General features: G+C 38.7%; 1 protein-coding gene across 1 annotated transcript; it reads left to right on the top strand.

Moving 5' to 3' along the window:
- Nucleotides 1-914: 914 nt before the first annotated feature.
- Nucleotides 915-13022, top strand: TACR2 (tachykinin receptor 2). Its single transcript, XM_034776853.1, is given in 6 exon segments — nt 915-1312; nt 5447-5641; nt 7122-7255; nt 7914-7933; nt 9052-9248; nt 10332-13022. Coding segments are annotated over 6 exon segments (1092 nt in total). The 3' UTR covers nt 10480-13022.
- Nucleotides 13023-14605: the final 1583 nt, after the last annotated feature.

The raw sequence follows: 14605 nt of genomic DNA, 5'->3' as shown, positions 1-14605 counted from the left end.
CTTGGCTAATTGTATTGAATTAACTTCCCATAACTTTTAACTTTCTTTTTTGCTACAAAACTATTCTAATGTCTTCTGTAGATTTTTGCTTTGGTATTGTTCACTTCCATTTACATCTGTAGTATTCCACTGGCCCATTTCTGCACTCCTTGAACACTGAAATGCCCACTGACGTCAATGAGAGTTTTGGAAGCAAAAGGAATGCAGGATTAGTAAAATGCTACCATCTACATCTAGGGTTATAAAACTTGACAGGAATAGACTAATCTCAGAGTTTATTTGAAGAACCCACACAGAAAAGTTTAAGCACCACCTCATGAAATTTCATTTGATGTCAAATTGTTTGTTTAGCTCTTGGATGCAGTAGTCTCCACCTCCTCTCAAAAATCCCTTTAGCCCCTGTAGAAAATTTATAACAAACAGAGATGACAACAAAATACCATCACTTCTACCACAGAGTCTTTGTATTTCTATTATTCTCTAATATCAAGGATTCACTTTTCAGAACCAGAAGGATTTCCATTTGGATTAGAACTTTTTATGATTTGACACTTTACTTTTTTTTTTTTTTACCTCTGAAAATCTAAAGAAAGAGATTCTTAACCACAGGTCTGGAATTGTTAAAAAAATACAAAAGGATCTCAAATCACCATGGACTTTTTTTTTATATATATCTTTTCAAATATGTCATAAATTAAAGGGCTGGGTAGGAGGTATTTCATATATAACATTTCCTCTTGGAACTATATTATATTACTTGTAAAACAGGGCAAAAGGATGTTGTGTTTTGAATTCTGATACATTTTGTTAATTACTTCTAATTATTACCTAAATAAGGAATTCAGAACACCAATGTCTAGTGTAAGAAATCATCAAATGCTAAACAGGTTTTCTACATTTAGTTGAATAAAGAAATGAGCACAGCTTCCTTTTTAAACTTTAACAATATTTCGCTGGCTGACTCTCCTGAGGATGATGGCAATTGGACTGCAACGTTTACCCAGCCTGGCTGGCAAATAGCCCTTTGGGCTATCACTTATTCTTTCGTAGTTACTGCATAAATTATTGGCAATGTGATTGTCAGCTGGATTATTGTAGCACACAAAAGAATGAGGACTGTTACCAATTATTTTATTGTTAATTTGGCTCTTTCTGATCTACTTATAGCTGCTTTCAATACACTTTTCAATTTTATTTATGCCAGCCACAACGTCTGGTATTTTGGCAAGGAATTCTGCAGGTTTCAGAACTTTTTTCCTATAACTGCAATGTTTGTGAGTATTTATTCTATGACTGCGATTGCTGCTGACAGGTAAAAGATGCAATGGAAAGGTAAATAAAAGAATTAAAGATAAAGGAAGATTATTTTATTGCAAGACTTTGATTATGGAACAGTTTCACAACTGGCCACTTCAGTGGTTTATTAACAAAAAAGGATTAATATCTACATATTTACTGAGGGATTGGATGGTTTAGGAGATTGGTAATGGGATATAGACCCTTTCACCTCTAGGTCACTGATCTGACTCAAACCTGGGTTAATGTAATGAATGAAAGTGGCTTGTACAGTATTTCTGAGTTTTGCTTTGTTTTAAATATTAAATATCACAGGAGGTTCCTAAATCTTCATGTAAATATAAATACTTTTTCACCCCAGAAAGACCCATCATTTGTTTGGAGGTGGAATGTATATGATCTCTTACTGAAAATGTCATAATCCACAATGCTATTTCTGAATCAAGATGCAACTACAAAGAAAAGGCAAAGAAATGTACTTCAGATACAAGACTTAGATTCCACAAATGGTTAGGATTTATTATTCAAGAACAAAACTTAGATTATATTCATTGTGATTTTGAATGTCTCCGATAAGTAAGAGGCAATTTAATATTTTCAAAATGCTCCATTAGATTTGCAAAATTTATTTCACAACAGGAGCAACTTGCAAGGTTTGGGTACATTTATGGTCCACATGCTAAATGAGTTAACATTTTTCTTTACTAGGAAGTAGTCTAAATTCAATTGAAGTTATTTTTCATTGTCTGTAAGAAAGGAAAAGGAGTGAAAGCGGGCTAAACTGACACCCAAACTCTCCAGTTCCTTCCAGGCCTTCTCCAGACCTATTTGATCTTCTCCTTGATCCTTTTTCGATCAATCTTCTCCCCAATCTCCTCCATTCTCCACCAGGCACTAGAAACACCTTTAATCTTTCCCCTCCTACCTTCTCTGAGTCGCCGATCTTCCCCAAGTCATCTTACGGCAGTGACTCAGAATCCACAGTTCAGGAAATATCTGGGTTTCACTGATTCTTCTCAATGGAACTGCGATGTCTGACAGAATTTTTCCGCCTATCAAAGAAGGGCAACATACAAGTCTCCTGCCAACTGTCTCTGTCAGAAACACTGTTTATCTGCAAGGGTAAGACATGCTTCCCTCTGGAATCCTTCCAAAGGCATTATTTAATTAATCACCAGAAGCTGCTTTTATAGCAGCTTCTGCTGTTAGCAGTCCTGTTCAGAAGTGAGAGTAACTGTTGTGACACACTCAGTCCCTGCCAACCTCGTGATAGAAAAATCAAGTTCAGGATAAACAGATTTGCTTGCATAATATCCTGCAAAATAAGTCAGTATGCCCTTGCAGAACATTAGACATGCAATGTATGCTGAAAATTATACTTGAAAATAGAAACATGTCCTGATTAAGAGTTACCAAATTTTAACACAGAATGGTGCTGTTGATAATTAGCCCGTAGTTAGTACAAATAGAAGTAAATATGATTTAAGAGGGAACAGTATTTTGATTTTAGAATTCAGATACAGGTTGCTTTTCTGGCTTTAAATCAAAGATTTTTGATAACTCTTATGTACATCCTTAGAACTTGTTAAAGAACATTTAAAAAAATCCATTCCACCTCAGCCCATTCTGATCTGTATCTACTTTTCCTCCTTAGGGATTCTTGGTAAAAATATCTATAAAGCTAAAACCTTTTTAGTCATATGGTAAGGTTCAAAAACAAAACTTGGCAGCTCTGCCTAACCACGTTTAGCTATCCTTTACTTGACCTTAAATAGATCCTGACACTGTCGCCTGGAAACTGAAAGATTCTGTTTCCGTTTATTGTTATATGTTAATGTCTGCTCAGGCTCAGTTGTCTCGCCTCAGTGCAACACACTAATTTAAAACAGTTCATCCTAAAGTAGCAAGCTAAAAGTGGCATGTCTAAAAGTCACTTACCGCACTTTTAGTCATTACTATGGGGGAAGACGCCAGTCATTTTGCCTTTGTCACAATGATTAGCACTGAGCTGTTTCTTTCTTGCCAGCCAAAGGATCTGCTAATATTTCCAGCTGCACTGTATATTATAATACCTGTAGAACCTGCACATCGCTAATGCAGACAAGCTACACGTAGGCCTCCAGGCAGAGGTGTATGAGTAGCTGGAGATTCAAATTCCAGATAACAAGCCCCTCCAGGTTCCCTTGGGAAAGTTCATAAGCACATAATGTTCATACTATAGTTTGTGCCATTGATCCAGTTGTTTTGTCTGAGTAGGGAGGAAGTCACATCGAGTGGGGCATGATGGAAGCCTGTAGGGAGTGGGGGAAGAGAAAGAGAAGGGAAGCTCAGGGACATAGCAAGGAGGGAGGGAGAAGAAATCTCTGGATTTGGATGAGTGTCCAAACTTGTTGGTGCTTATCTAAAACCATCATCTCTCTAATCTGCTCTGCATTGCTGTAATACCTTCCTTAGCTCCAACACTTGGTTCAATTTCAATTCCTCATTGACAGCTCAGTCAGTGCCATAGTTGACAGTTATATTTCAGAGTTGCTTTTCATCATGAGAAATGGAATAGAACACAGATAAATTCATAAACTTCTGTAAGCAAACACTTAGGGGATTGTTTACTGTTTGACTCTTTCCTGGCCAGGTTCTAACAAAGTATAACTTAATATGCTGTAGACTAAAAAAACAAAGTATCACAGGAATTGTACATTTCTTCTCGTTAAATAAGGCTCTGACAGATATGCAATACTTATGGTGCTTGTGTTCATGTATTCTTTATCATGTCTATATTATATGAAGACCTGGACAGAATTCTCTTCAATAGCCACAGTCTTCCTTTGCTATGAAAACAAGGAAGTAATTGGAGTTTTCCACTGTAGCTGGACTTTGAAACAACCATGATAAAGAATAAGGCAGATATGAATAATCGATTATATAGTCTCTAGGATACAACTGCATTTTTTACACAGAGAAGTTAAAAACAAGGCATTGCTCTTCCAAGTAATTTTACAGTCAGCTAGATACCGGACATGATTGTTCTGAACAGGTGTGGGAGAAAAGGATACAACTGCATTTTTTACACAGAGAAGTTAAAAACAAGGCATTGCTCTTCCAAGTAATTTTACAGTCAGCTAGATACCAGACATGATTGTTCTGAACAGGTGTGGGAGAAAAGGATCAACACTATACCACTTAAACTGCTAACACAAGTGCTAGAGTGGTTACAGAAAGAGGAGGAGGGTGACACAAGGAGTTTCCAATGCTAAAATCAACAATTCAGATCCATGGCAAATGACTTGCAAGACCATGATCTGCGGTTGAGAATAAAATAGGAGGCTTTGGTGGAGACCCTGCTTTAATTTAACCTTCCCCTGATAGCGGGAAATAGATTCCATGCAACAAAGCAGTATGTAACTCAAAGCTTTAATAGGAATAATATATATACACATCTGCTACTGAAAATATTAATGCAATTCATGCTACCAAGATTCAGACTGAATACATATCACAGTTTCAGTACTTTTTTCTGGCTTCAGTGAGAGACAGCTGCAACGATGTAGCAAATCATTCTTGTGGACTGAGCTGGCTTTGCAATTATTCAGCTGGGCCTAACATCAGTTCCACAACAGCAGCACATTCAGCTGTCTTCGTTATTTAAGGTGGACTGTGTTCATTCATGTACAATAGTTTGTGTTAGTCTTTGCAGAAAGTTTAATTTATCTTAGTTCATTCAAGCTTTCCAAATTAGTAAATTATAACATACAGCGAGGAAGCAGTAATTAAGATTAGAAGGAAGAAGGATCACTGCAAACCTATTATGCATGTACTCTTACACAAAAGGATTGCTCTCTCTCTCTATGAATGTTATTGTACTAACTAAGACCCTGTTGATACAAGGTATAAGAAGTTTCACACACAATAGTGCATTCCCTTGGGATAAAATATTTTATAAAAATCACTGCTAGTTTAATTTTTCCTTCCAGTGGAAGATACTAAACCAAACCAAACCAAAACTAACAAACAAAAAAATCCTGTACCAATTGAAATATGTAGTTTTGATTATTTATTGATAAATTATTTGGGATATTTTTGCCCTCATTATAATTTTTGACTAGTTTATTGGTACAACAATAAAAATGATGTTACCCCATTTTTCTCCTAGGTACATGGCTATAATTTATCCCTTTAAGCCCAAACTTTCTGCTGTGAGCACCAAAGTAATGAAAGGAATAATATGGTTGGTGGCTTTTGGACTTGCCTTCCCACAGTGCTTTTATGCTGAGATCATGATTGATAATGGAATGACTAAATGTATTGTTGCCTGGCCAGATGATGTTGGATGGAAGCATCAGCTCACGTAAGAACTCCTCAATTGTATAAAATAGAAATGAGAATTCTATGCAGCATCACCTGAAAGTTTACTGAACATTTTTCTAATTTCAGTACCCTTGGTTACAAGAGCTATAATCAATGAGGAAGTAATATCCTTCTGACTCCATGAGGCGAAGGGGAGGACAACTGTAACCTTAAGCACCCCTTGTTAGCCAGAAATAAAACAGCATTGCAACCTAGGAGAAGGTTATTCATCTCCTTGATCAGAGAATTTGTGCTGTAACCCAGCTAATGTTGCAGAGGGAGACAATCAAGGGGATGGAAATGGGGGTTATATTGTGTGGAATGTGATAAGAGAAACTGAATGTAAAGTCTGATAAACAGACAATAAATCTTGGTTCCAGTGAATCCCCTGCACCCCCTACTTCAGGCAGGAAGAACCCAAGTATTTTTATAATCTGAGGACCATATAATTGGCTAAAAATGTAATCTACTTTGATGTAGCAAATAAGTACATAATGTCATCATTCTGAGAAGACACACATACGTAGCCTTTTGTGGTTAATGCCAGAAGTGTGTGGCAAAGGCTTCATGCATAATCCTCCTTTTACAGAGTTTATCTGAAAATGACATCTGCTGTAACTGAGTAAATCAGTTGTTCCCTCCCCATAAATGGTGGTTGCTTAAAATAATCATACCAAGCATAACATTTATATTTTCCTTACATGAGATGAAACTTGTTGGATAACATTAGTGTTCTCATATACAATCGAAGCAGATGCTATTGGTTTTGGTAGTAGCGACAGCTGGTTGCCTGCTTTGACAGTTGGTTTAAGTATTTATTTTTGTGTTTATAAATCAAAAAACAATATATATAATAATCTAAGTTTGAATGCCATTCACTTATCAAAACTTTACAAAGAAATATTCCTGGTTATCTTTCTTAAAAATCCAGCCACACTTGCTTCCAATACATTGAAATTTGAAGTACTTAATCCAACAAAATTCCCATTGACTTCAACAGGAGTTTGCAGGATTAAGAACCTCAGAATTCAGCCCAGTGTCCTTGTGTACTGGAAGGTACTTTATGATTTTATAGCATTTTGATTTTATATCTTCCATAATTTGTGGCTAACTTTTTTATAGCCACAAATGCTATAAATTTGTCTGTCATGACCCAAGTAAGGCAGTGAACCCTGAACAAGATGACATGAAATCTAAGTCACTGTTAAAAAGATAAATAATGTTGTCCTTAAAAAGAGCCAAGACTTCAGTTCAAGGAAAGATCTCTGGAACATGAAAGAAATGCATTTTTACAGTTTGTGGAAGTTCCTTCCATCTGCATTGAGGCTTTAAAGTGAAATTCTGTTCTCAGATGCAGGTGCACAGCTCCCATTGAAATTAATGGAAACCATGCAGATACATCCACGGCAAGTATTTGACACTTGGATAAAAGCTCTTTGAGACACATTAAATGTGAAGATTTATCTGTTTTTCTTTTTCAGGTATCAAATCATAGTGATTGCCTTGATTTACCTGCTGCCTTTAATAGTGATGTTTGTCGCATATAGCATTATAGGAATTACTCTTTGGAGTAGTACAGTCCCCGGAGACCACACTAATAGGATCTATTATCACTGTCAAGTTACTGCCAAAAAAGGTTAGAAGTGAAACTTAATAATTATCTTTTATCTTGCCAGTGGTTCTGACATATTAAGGATGTATGAAAAAGTGGCAAAATATTTTAGAAGGAGGGTGTGACGTTCCCCTCTGGTGTTATCTACTAGGTCACTCCAATCCTTGACTCTGGGAGCCAGCCTTACCCTGCTCTGCTGTGAGAAGCCCCACTCCTGGGCTGTTCACACACAGCCTCTGGCATGTAAGCTGCTCCTTGGATTTGCAACTGAATGACACTAGCCAATATCTTTGGTCCCAGACACAACCCTAGGAACCTCTGTTTTGCAGAGTCCAGTTATGCCCGCTGGATGCTGCAAGCTTATATGAGTTCGTCAATTTAACAAAGAAAATAATATGTACCAGGCTTGTTATCCCAAAGGGAGTTTCTGACATGTTTCAAACCAAACGCACTGCTCCAGGTAGAATAAACAAACAGTTTTATTAACTATAAAGATAGATTTTAAGTGATTATAAGTCAAAACATAAGTCAGATTTGGTCAAATGAAATAAAAGCAAAATGTATTCTAAGCTGATCTTACTTGTAATGTCCTTACAAACTTAGATGCTTCTCACCACAGGCTGGCTGGTTGCTCTTCAGCCAGGCTCTCCCCTTTGATCAGCGCTTCAGTCGCTTGGTGTGGTGTCTGTAGATGTAGGTGGAAGAGAGAGGAAGAGCATGGCAAATGTCTCTACCTTTTATCATGTCCTTTCTTCCCTCTTGGCTTCGCCCCTCCCACCCTTCAGAGTCAGGTGAGCATTACCTCATCGCAGTCCCAAACTGACCAAAGGAAGGGGGGTGACTCCCTCCAGAGTCTAACAGATCCTTTTGTTGCTGCCTAGGCCAGCATCCTTTGTTCCTGTGAGGCTGGGCTGGGTTTGTCCCATACCTGCCCTGATGAGGTGTGAACTGCCCCTCTGCTCCTGGAGAGTTTTTGCCTGCACTTGCTTTAAGCCATGAGGGTACATTTTCAGCCTCATAACCATATACATGAAATTATAACCTATACAATTACTATAACATTACTGTAACAATTACTATAACAACCATGCTCAGTGCATCATGAACCTTCCGAAGACACCCAACATGACAAACTTTTCATTGGATACCACACAATCATTTTATAAAGATGAACATGGGGGTGTAGGGTGTTCCCCCGAGATACAGAGTGTCACAGAGGGGGTGAGGTGCTCTTTTCACAGACCTCCTAACGAGTGTGAAATGCAATAATTTGTCATAAGACAGTCTCTACAAGAGAGAACTTCCAATCAGGAGAATGTACTGATTTGCCTAAGGCTACATTGAGTGGAGGAGGTAGCGTCCAATGGATTCATGCTTCAAGGAATAGATCTATGTATGCTGCAGACAGGAAGAAATTTCTCTTCCCATTATACACCATCACCAGTTCAACTGATGGTCTCATTACCTACCTTTCCCTAATAATTCCAATTTGACTGTAAACAATTCCAATGGAGCAGGCTACCTTCATATGCTAAAATGTATTAATGCAAAGAAACATATAAAATCTACAGTCACTATATGCCCTTGCACTTTCTGCGCTCAGAACTCCTATCAGCATCAATAGTGTAGGAGTTCTTCTCATTGATCTAAGGCATAATAAGGCCCCTAATATATGATAAAAATACGCACTGACTTAATAATTCAGGAGGAAGAACAGTATTGTTTTAAATCAGTTAAACATGAAACTTCAGATAATTGCACAGAGAAAATGAAGTAAAATATTCCTTTTATTTTTCTAGTTTGTGAGAACCATAGTCATTGTTGTGATAACTTTTGCTGTCTGTTGGTTACCTTATCACCTCTACTTCATCCTGGGGAGCTTCAGGGAAGACATCTATCAGCAAAAGTATATTCAGCAAGTATATCTTGCAGTCTTTCTGCTTGCTATGAGTTCTACGATGTACAATCCAGTTATTTACTGCTACCTTAACCAAAGGTTAGTAGCAAAAAATATATATATATATCCCACCATCCTATAGACAACTGGCTAAATTCTCTAGCTGTGAATGGGAGGAATTCTATTGAACTCAATGGAGCTGTGCCCATTTAGACCCACAGAGAATTTAGTCTGTTGTTCTCTGAACACGCTTTGCATGTTACTAGCCATTTTAAATCAGCTTTAAAACGTTTTGCCCTCGGGAAAGTTCAGAAAGTTACTATGTTATCAAGTGATCAGAACTTGCATCCACTTCCGTGGTGCAGGATCATTCCATAATAGAGTAACAAAAGGCATTTGTATTATCTGCCTCTTGTTTGCCTACCTGATGCAGTAACACCTGACATTGGTGTGTCTAGCTATGGGCTGCCTACAGCATAAATCACAAACAATTAATTCTATAACAAAGCTCTTCACGTTTAAAATTAATTAGTTTCTTCTGACTAGCAAAAAAAGAAAGCAGGCAAGGGCACAGAAGCAATAGTCATCCTGATTGCTTATTCAGGTATCCACGTAAGCAGGCTTGCAAAATAAAGACCTAATGAATTAATAACAACTCTTCTTTATTCAAAGCAGCTCCTCTAATGTACTATCTCTAACTGGAATTTTCTTAATACAGCTCACGGTCATTTAGCATTTATTAAGAGTGACTATATTAAACACACAACAGACCTACATGAACATCCCATCTGTAAATGTCAGAATGAAAAACTAGCTAACAAGTACAATCTTGCCACAGCCCAAACTTGTAGGGGTTTTTAGGGGCTTCTGTGTCGGGTGGAGCACTCACTTTTAGGCTCTGATAGTGCATTGCGTAAAATAGAAAGAGACCTCATCACTGCCTCATACTGCTTTGTCCATCTGAGCAGTGAAAGTGTCTCTCTCTTTTTATGCATTCAATCCCCTAACTGCCAAATTCTTCCCTCAGACAAGTGCACAGGGCTCTCATTGACTTCAATGGAAGCCTTTCATATCCCCATGCTCATTCAAGGGTGGAACACACCCCATCTCCCTCTCTCTCTTTGCAGTTAGCATGATCATTGTAGCATTTAATCTCTTTTTTGTATTTGTGCACGTTTGCAGGTTTCGTTCTGGCTTCAGATTAGCTTTCCAAGGGTGCCCATGTATAAAAGCAACAGAGGGAGACAAACAAACTTATTTACCCATCAACTTCACAGCTGATCTGCAACCAGCCAGCCAAACAAAGCTAATTGAAAAACAGACTCACTGAAATGAGAAACAGAAGACATCATTAACCTGCATGCATTTAACACTTGGATTTTTATTTTGATGCTCTGGAATATTGTTCAAAATATAGTCTCTAAAAGATAGTGTCGGTGATTTTTGAAGCCTGGGATCGATTCTTAATTGATTATTTTGTACCATGCTGTGCCAGATGCCATCAACATTGAAAATAGGATAAGAGTAGTTGGTATTTATCGGTTTCAGAGGTGGACTTTTTCAGCCAACACTTTCCTCCTCCTCCGCACCAAAAAATGCAGGTTTGAGTCAATCAAAACATATCAGAAATGTATGTGGCTTTTGTCAAATTGTTTGAGCTGAAACAAACAAAAAAATATGTTGGAAATGTCTAAATAGGTTGTTTCCGCAATAGTGAAACAGAGGGGATTTAGGCATCATTCACAAAATGGAGATGATGGCAGGGGCAATGGTACCCTTATACTCACTAGTTAGGGCACTCATCTGGGATGTGGGAGATCCCACGTTTGAATCCCAGCTCTAGAGAAAGGATTTCAACCCAGGTCTCTCCCACCAACATGTGAGTAGCTACCAGGCTATACAATCATTCTCTTGTGTTCTCTCACTCTCTCCCTCTGGCTAGTCAAGTATTTCATACAAAGTGGGCAACCAATTGCCTGGTGTTCAGCTGGGAGAAAGCAAACTTGGGTTCAAGTCCCTGTTCCAGAGTAGGGATTCAAACCTGGTTCCCTAGGTAAGTGCCCTAGCCACCTCCTCCTCTCTTTTGTGAATCTAGCCCCTTGCTTTCTTTGCCTTTATCCAAATAAAATAAATAAATGGTTAAAATGTCTGAAATCAAAACGAAAATTTCATTTTGTATCAAACCAAACATCTCCTTTGCCCCAAAACAATTTTTCTGACTTTTTCCATTCACCAACATTCTAAAAAAAATCAGTCTTGGTTTGACCCAAACTGAATTTGTTTTTTATATTTTTAAACTCCCAGTGTTACTGAAAAATCCATTATTCACACAACTCTACTTGCACCATGATACAGTGTCTGTAAGCTGTACAGACACGTATTTTCCAAATACCATCATCAACTTAAGAATTTATATCAGCCCATCCCAGGATTGAAAATCATAATAGGAAGAATTTAATTAAAAAAAAATGAAAAAAATAAATTGGGTTAACAAAAGGGTTAAATAAAAAAATCCTGATGGAAATGTCCTTCCTTCTTCTGTTCTTTAAGAAACTTTTCTATGGAAAAGAACCAACCTACAGCTATCGGTCCCAGTTCCACAATCAGATCCATTCAGCGGGACCCTCACTCCCACAGATCAGGAGTACACCCACACAGATGAGATTGCAGGATTGGGCCATAGGAGATATTTATAACTAAAACAAATTATAAACCATAAATTAGAGCTTGACCCAAGCTGCAAAGTTTGGCTTTGAACTTTTCCAGAGATCTGGGGTGTTTGGGCTTTTGTTCTGATATAGCCTTCTAGTTTATCAATAAAAATTGGGAAGCCATTCCTTAAAGAATCTTTATTGGTGGAATTCTTATTTATAAGAAGTAGGACCAAAATCTCAGCATCATTTCTTTATAAACTTATCTCAGAAATTAAACCTTTAATAGACATTATTACACAAGCAAAACATAAGTTACCAACATGGACATTAACACCCATGTTAACAGAATAAAATACTTGAGCCTCTGAGATCCTCTATAGATCTAAACGCATTTTGCAAATGAAAATATAATTATCCCCAATTTACAGGTGAAGACATGGTGGCACAAGAAGGTTTTACCCACGGGCACACAGCAGGTTCAGTGGCAATGCTGGATACAGATCAGAGATCTCCTAACCCCCTGTCCAGTGCCCTGTGTATTGGCCATGCTGTCTCCCATGCAAATGTCATATGGGCTTGTGCAGTACTTGTGCACTGAAGGAAGCAGATGAAGCTTGAGTGACATTGGCAGTTATCTTTCAGTTTAATACTTCTCAGGAGCACAATAGTTCTGTCTGAGGCCTTCACAACTAGAGGAAGAAACCTCTCTAAGTAGAATCTGTACAGTTAGATCATCTCCCTCCTTACTAGCAGTTATTTCAAATGTATTTCATCTGATTCATTGGCTGATAATTGCTTGTTAGTCTGATTAACAACATTTAGTAGGGATGGTATGTTCCCAGCCAATGCCTCAAGCTAAGACATACATGGAAATGCAACCACTGCTAGAAGCTAGGTTTAATATAAAATGAATAGACCATGCAGAGAACTGTTTTAATCCTTTGAACCCAGCATGGCACTGTGACAGACTGACAGTTTTCTACAGTATCCTGAATGAACTTTATTAGGTTAAACCTTATTGAATTAGGGTTCATACCTTGGGAGTCCATTGAATTAAAAATACAATTGTGTATGTACTATTGTGGCATTGTATGTACATGCTCTAGTAGGAGGGGGAAACTAACCAGAGAAATTACATTTTGGCCCTTTAAAGCCAGCCCCCTGGAGAGATTTGCACATACACCTCTACCCCGATATAACGCGACCCAATATAACACAAATTCGGATATAACGCAGTAAAGCAATGCTCGGGGGGAGGGGAGACGGGGGGGCAGGGCTGTGCACTCCTGCGGATCAAAGCAAGTTCGATATAACGTGGTTTCACTTATAACACAGTAAGATTTTTTGACTCCCGAGGACAGCGTTATATCAGGGTAGAGGTGTACTAGTTTAAACTTGATTCTCCGGCGTCCAACAGATAAAGAAAGGATTTTTGGACAAATAGCCTGGTTATAAACAGGCTAACGAGCTTTTTCCTGATCTACCCAATGGACAGCACCCCTATCCACAGAGATCCCCAATCCTTAGGGAAGGCATGGCATGACTTGGCCAACTGAGGCCCCATTAGACTGTGTGCTTCTTCTGACTCCAAGCTGTAATGAACTTGGAATCACAAGGACGCCCCTTGCGTGGGGAGTTGAAGGTCTGCTGCTGCCAGCGTCCGTGTTAGGGTTGGGGTGATCTCTGGTAAGCTTACTAGCATGTGTGTAGGTTCTTTTACTGTTCTTAACGTTTTCTCTGTAATCTTTTTACCTTAAGAATAAAGTAGCTTGCATAGGAAGTGCTGTGTGGTAACTTGTAACTGTAGCAATTACACCTGTTAACTGTCTCTGAAGAGAAAGCAAGCAGTTCTATCTGTCTTTGCTGGGAATAACACAGTGAAGGCAGGGACCTATGGGGCCTGGAAATATCCCAGAAGAGAGACGTGTATCTCTACCCAAGAAAGGCACAGCTGCAGGAGCAGGAAGCCTGAGAGTGGGTGCCTATGCTGGACCACTGAGGGGAAATGCATGTGTGGTTGCCCTGAATTGGCACAGCCACTTTGATCATCCAAGCGCCCTGACTGCCTAACTCATTTACTCCCACCCTTACACCCATCTCAGCTCCCTTCCCAGGTTAGTTATCCACACCATTTCTCCTCCCCCATATTAAAAATAAAAGCAAGGGTGAATAGGGGAATGATGCTGTGTTAAAAGTTTGAGAAATTAAGCACAATAAATTGAAGACATACAAACATGGTGAGTGACTGATAAGGGTTTAGAATAGACGCACCTTCTCCATCATAAGCAGAGTGTTCTATAATATTAAAGAGCCTTACTGTGACTGTAGATGGAATACCTGGTGAGACTTAGCTCCTTCTTTTCTATTACACCCTCCATTTTGTCAGTCATTTGGAAATATTCCACCTTTGCTCTAAGAGCTTGGTAGCTATGAAGTGTTGGCCTGGATGGGGATTAGAGGACTAGCACCTCCCCTTCCTCCTCTGCTCAATTGGAGCAATGGGAAGAGAGAAAGGAGGAGAAAGAAAGAAAACTTCAAGGCTTAGTGCAACTGAAAATATGAAGATATATTTCCTGAGGCCCCTATAAGCAGTGGAAATAGGACACATACCTAGCTGGAGTCCCTGAATGTGTGGGGAGCAAAGAAAAGATTTCTGATGTACTGCCAGGTCCCCAACATTCACAGTGACAAAAGGTAACATCAGAGATGCTCGCTTGTAAGCAGTGTTTGAAGAACAGTTTGAAAACAAGGTAGTTCCAGGAGGAGGGTTGAAAATCCACACCCACAAACAGACTAGTGAAA

Source organism: Trachemys scripta, chromosome 7 (assembly GCF_013100865.1).
Source record: "Trachemys scripta elegans isolate TJP31775 chromosome 7, CAS_Tse_1.0, whole genome shotgun sequence".
In the NCBI taxonomy this organism is placed as follows: Eukaryota; Metazoa; Chordata; order Testudines; family Emydidae; genus Trachemys; species Trachemys scripta.
Note: the sequence above shows the minus strand (reverse complement) of the source record. Positions and strands in the feature narration are given on the sequence as shown.